At 37.7% G+C, this 5,196-nt stretch overlaps 2 protein-coding genes across 2 annotated transcripts; one reads left to right on the plus strand and one right to left on the minus strand.

Moving 5' to 3' along the window:
• Positions 1–215: 215 nt before the first annotated feature.
• On the plus strand, positions 216–1,998 carry LOC131970220 (uncharacterized). Its single transcript, XM_059331562.1, has 2 exons — positions 216–588; positions 783–1,998. The coding sequence occupies exons 1-2, from the start codon at positions 248–250 to the stop codon at positions 1,462–1,464; spliced, it is 1,023 nt and encodes a 340-aa protein (XP_059187545.1). The 5' UTR covers positions 216–247; the 3' UTR covers positions 1,465–1,998.
• A 51-nt stretch (positions 1,999–2,049) lies between these two features.
• Positions 2,050–5,196, minus strand: LOC131970222 (G2/M phase-specific E3 ubiquitin-protein ligase-like). The gene is made up of 5 exons (XM_059331564.1): positions 4,909–5,196; positions 4,506–4,687; positions 4,172–4,341; positions 3,557–3,771; positions 2,050–2,656 (listed from the first exon to the last, which is right to left on the minus strand). Exons 1-4 carry the CDS (start codon positions 5,192–5,194, stop codon positions 3,702–3,704), a joined length of 708 nt encoding a protein of 235 aa, XP_059187547.1. The 5' UTR covers positions 5,195–5,196; the 3' UTR covers positions 2,050–2,656; positions 3,557–3,701.

The raw sequence follows: 5,196 nt of genomic DNA on the forward strand, positions 1-5,196 counted from the left end.
GAGGTAAGTAGTATTAAAGTGTATGGGGACAGAGGCTGATGCAGGCCAAAAGTAATCTCTATAGTACATTGTACAATAAATAAGTTACAAAGTTATTATAAGTTATTATTATATAAAAATCATTATAGGCTGCAAAGTAATAACACAATTCATTCACACTGTGTGAATCAAAACATTAACACATTTGTTTTTTATTTTATTTATTTCTCTTTGAAGGTACAACATACCAGCTGCTCAGCTGATTCACATGCGGGACTTAGGATTTAGTTGGATGGCCATATCTCGGATGCTGTCTGTAAACATCCGAACACTGTACAACCACAGGACACAACTCGGTCTGGTGGACTATGGGAGTTTCACTGACATTGCAAATGTCGATCTGGATCGACTCATTGCTGAGATTCTCAGACAAACCCCCGGTTCCGGAGAGACCTATGTCACTGGTAGTTTGAGAGGACGAGGAATCAGAGTTCAGCGTTGGCGGGTACGGGAACGTTTAAGAACAATAGATCCAGTGGGGCGAGCCTTAAGAGGACGAAGGGCAATTCAACGGAGGGTCTACAATGTCTCTGCCCCAAATCAAGTATGGTATGTGTTGTTTTATAACAATGTGATGTATGTGATTAACATTAGTTATTGGAACATTGTTATTACAAAGTAGAAATAGCCGTACAGCAAAGTCAATGAAGTTACATTTTTATGTACATTTAGTGTGGTTTATTACGATAATAATAATAATAATAATAATAATAATAATAATATCACATTTCTTCTTATTTCAGGCATATTGACACAAACCACAAATTAAATCCATGGGGATTTGTGTATCATGGAGCAGTTGATGGCTACAGTCGCTGCATTACCTTCCTGAGATGTTGCACAGACAACCGAGCATCAACTGCCTTGCATCTTTTCCAGGGTGCCGTTGATGTATTTGGACTGCCACATCATGTCAGGGGCGATGCTGGTAGCGAGAACATTGATGTTGCACGGTTCATGATTGAAAATCGAGGAGCAAACAGAGGAAGTTTCATGGTTGGACGTAGTGTCCATAATCAAAGGATTGAAAGATTGTGGGCAGAAGTAAATAGGGTGGTGTCAGGATACTATAAAGACCTTTTCCTCTTTATGGAAAATTTCGGACTGTTAGACAGCATAGACCCTCTTCACATTACAGCACTTCACCATGTTTATCATCCAAGAATTAACAGATCTGTGGATGAGTTTGTGAGCCAGTGGAACAACCACAGCTTGAGGACAATGGAGAGTCGGTCCCCACTGCAACTGTGGACAATTGGAATGCTCCAACTTCCTCAGCATCAAAGGCTCCTCAATCGTGTGCCTGTGCAACCCCCTTATGCACACCAGTGGAATGTGGAGTTAAGGCCCATCAACCCCTTCACTGATGATGGAAATCATGGAATAGAACTTTTTGTCAGAGCATGTGAACTGCTTGAGAGATAGTCTGCTAGCTTGGGTAATTCACTTGTTAAACTATTGCGATGTCATACATTGTCACATATAGACTCAGATATAAATAAGTAATTTTGAGAAATATCACAAAATTGAACATTGTTATTTGGTTTCAAGACTCAGTTTTAAGTGATTAATCTTTCAGTTGTACCGTTTAAGGGATATCAATGGACAAAAGGGATGTACAGGGCCTTGGACAGAAGATTTGCTGAAAATATACATTTCTTTCATGACAAAATGTGATGTTATCACTGTATAGATATGTGCCAGGACCCCTAAACTGATACAAAAACTGTATGGAGTTTAATACAATGCAAAGTTTCAAGTAAAAGACCTGAAATCTGTATTTAAGAACAATACTTGCATAAATGTACTTAGTTACTGTCCACCCCTGATTATATTATATATAATTATATATAATGTATTAATTTAACCCTATTGATGAAGATGAACTTGTATAAATTAATTTTGTGTACAGCTTTTCAAATCGAAAAAATATGACAAGTCTGGGATAAACATATCTCATAGACACCAAAATGACAATGAACCAGTCCATACAACCATTTATTAAGAAGGCTTACCATAACATTTAGAGGGAATAATTTGTGGTAATCACTCAATTGCTGCTCTGGGTCATATCAGACGGAGATAAATGACATACATTGTACAGTTGTTCAGGTTGGAGGACTGGTTGACTACAATACAAAAAGAAGTGCCTCACATTTATCAACTTAAAAGTTCACCAAGTGCACATTATTAAATCTGAAACACAAAACCATGGCTTGAAATATATCTTCGAAAGTAAGAAAGAATATTTCTACTTATATTTCTTCATGCCTTTATTCAAGTAAATACTGTCTCTAGGAAGAACAAAATAAAATAGCAGCAATTATTTTTGAAAAACAAACAAACATCCTCATCATAACTCAAGCCCTCTATAATATTACCTCTCACAATCTTCCGAACCCTGGTGAATTGCGTATGGCAAAATCCATATCAGATTTGAAAGCAGTGTATACTGCATGAACTGGAATGCGAAGAATGTTTTCACAAGTATTCGCCAGTGGAAATCGGGAATGGGTGATGAACTCAATGCTTGGCTTTGGAGAGAAGCCCAGTGCTGGAATACTGTCACATCCAGTGAAGAAAACAAGAATATCCCCCAGAGATACATCGTTTTCAACTGTAAGACATAAAAAGAGAGTAACACAATTAAATAATGACTACATCTACTAGCATTTTCATAAAGTCATAGTATTATACCACTGAAGTGATGCAAAGTGATATAAGAGAGGTGATTAGTTCAATTCCCCTAAACCAGCATTAGGCATTTTTTTTTTTTTTGGAAATGACACAGTTATTTGAAAGGATAGCTCATAATGCCATAGACTAGTGTTGTGTAAACCTATAAACTTCAATCATATACTTTATGTATTCACTTATGTACTCTATGTAACCTAATTGAATATGCTGTGTTAAAATCAGGTTTGGAATGCTTTAAAGCTGCATGAAATAAATCACATCAACCTTATACTGTATAAAAAGAGAGCTGTCACAAGCTAGAAGCTAGTGGTGTCATCCAAGATGAACTATCCAGTGGAGAAGCAGCTAGGTAGCCCGGGTAGAGCTGAGAACACCTGTGTTTTGAGCTAGGCTATGCTGTGGAAAAGTACCTAAAGTTTATAATATGCTATAAACAACCAGGACACCCTTATAAAACAAAGGCAGAGGATAAGCAGGTTCGAAAGCTCCCGACTGGCCTGAAACATCCAACAGAATCGGTCCAAGTTAGCAAATCTTAAAGATGGGCTGAACCTCCTTGGGGCAAAGTCCACAGAGGAGCAGGACAAACAAAAAAATAATAATTTGGGGATTTTTATTTTATTTTTTTGGATTCAAACTGCAGACAAGCACTACTGCTGCTCAAATTAATGTATTTACAGTTCATATAAACTGCCTTACATAGTGGAGCATCTCAAATAAAATAATTTTTTTTTACCAATGTCATGTACTACTATGATGCAGTCAAAACAGTTTAAAGAATAATGTCTTGTTCAAACACTGTCCAAAATGCCAAACTTACATTCAGCATCCTGAAGGTAGTCTTGCCAGAAAGCCAGTGTACGGCACTCTCCTTGGAATGCATTACTCCCTCTTTCAGAGTGAATGATCAGGAAGAGATCCTCGACATCAGCTGCTGTTAAACTCTTTTCAGCCTTCACGAAAAGTCATTTCACCTGTAGAGGGTATCTCTGGAGAGCATCTAGGACACCTAGAGACTTTAAACCATCCCTGAACCTATTAAAAGGGAAAGAAATTGGAATGTGTTGTTCAGGCGTTATTTTAATGTTCAATTTAGTCAGGACTTTCTTTTCTTTTTTGGGGGGGCTTTTTGCATTTATTATAGGGACAGCTGAAGACGGACAGGAATTAGGGTAGATAGAGGGGGAATAACATGCAGCAAAGGGCTGCACTTGGGGCACATGCTCTACCAACAGAGCCATGTGGGCGCCCCCCACAATGATATTGATATGATATGAAATATACACTTTGACTTGCACTGGTGCACTATAAAATGCCAATCTACATCAACTCAAAAGTAAGCTTTTCTCTTGTATCTGCCATTTTTCCACCATGAAACTAGCCTTCATTTTTCTGCCAGGGTACGATTATAGCATGTGGTCATATATTAACATACCTTTCAAAAGGTGCACGGGTCCGCTGGAGGACATACCAGTGAGCCAAGTCCAAAGCAGTCTCTTCTTTGTTTTGCAATGTTATGTGAACATTGTGACCAGCAAGACTGATCAAGCTGGCTGCCTGTGCAACTGCATCCTGCAGTTGTGATTCAGTCTCAGCTTGTAAAATCTAAAAAATATTAAAATAACATAAGGATATGAGAACAGTTAATATTTATTGACTTGTATTAATTTCTTATTAATATTAATTATGTTTAATGTGTATGTTAATTAGTGCATGCAAAATTAATAATTTGTTTATAATGCAATAGAATTAAAGGAAAATATGCTCACCGACTGCACAAGTGACCTTGTTTCCTCATCAGCAATATGTTCAGCTTTGACCTTTACATTGTCAGGACCTTTTTGGAGAGACTCATACAACAGTTCAGACAGGAAACATGGACTCTGTCCCCCATGGGCAATTGACATTGCCATAATCTGGCCAGCATACATGTATCCATTGTCCTTCATCGCTGTTATCAAATGAAATTAAACATCACATGTCAAATGGTTACATCAGAAATGTTCAGGTTGATTTTGATCATTGTTAGTAATCAGTACATTTCCAAAAAGATTAAAACCCTGAAATGTCTTACATTAATCTTGCATCATCAATAATTTCAGGTACAAAGTTTTTATTGATCCAAAGAAATCCAATAGAGGCCTCACTGAGAATTAATTTAATCATAAGTACCTTTGGAGTTGCACGTGAGGACTTTGGCATTACGTGGACCCTCAAAGATGCCAATTTTGTCTTTGATGTCATGAAGACAGAGTCGGAAAAACTCCCGAGTAGGTCCCCCATTGTCCACGGCACCCTCTGATATTCCATAGTCATCTGTAAACTTGACATCTACTTGCTTCTCAGGTGAAAAATTGGATCTACCCATGGCTCTGGATGCTCCATCCCACACACTTCTTCTTATGATATTGAAGCGCACAGTCCTGTCATTGTTTACTTTCGATGAAATCTGCTCCATTA

Source organism: Centropristis striata, chromosome 4 (genome assembly GCF_030273125.1).
Source record: "Centropristis striata isolate RG_2023a ecotype Rhode Island chromosome 4, C.striata_1.0, whole genome shotgun sequence".
NCBI classification, from domain to species: Eukaryota; Metazoa; Chordata; class Actinopteri; order Perciformes; family Serranidae; genus Centropristis; species Centropristis striata.

What these genes read in the sequence shown, in the direction of transcription:
- LOC131970222 (XM_059331564.1), bottom strand. Translation starts at nt 5,194, where the DNA reads ATGGAGCAGATTTCATCGAAAGTAAACAATGACAGGACTGTGCGCTTC. An exon ending in CAAGGTCACTTGTGCAGTCG is followed by an intron (nt 4,342 to 4,505) that starts GTGAGCATATTT and finishes AATATTTTTTAG; the next exon opens with ATTTTACAAGCTGAGACTGA. An exon ending in ACCCGTGCACCTTTTGAAAG is followed by an intron (nt 3,772 to 4,171) that starts GTATGTTAATAT and finishes CCCTTTTAATAG; the next exon opens with GTTCAGGGATGGTTTAAAGT.
- LOC131970220 (XM_059331562.1), top strand. Translation starts at nt 248, where the DNA reads ATGCGGGACTTAGGATTTAGTTGGATGGCCATATCTCGGATGCTGTCT. An exon ending in TCTGCCCCAAATCAAGTATG is followed by an intron (nt 589 to 782) that starts GTATGTGTTGTT and finishes TTCTTATTTCAG; the next exon opens with GCATATTGACACAAACCACA.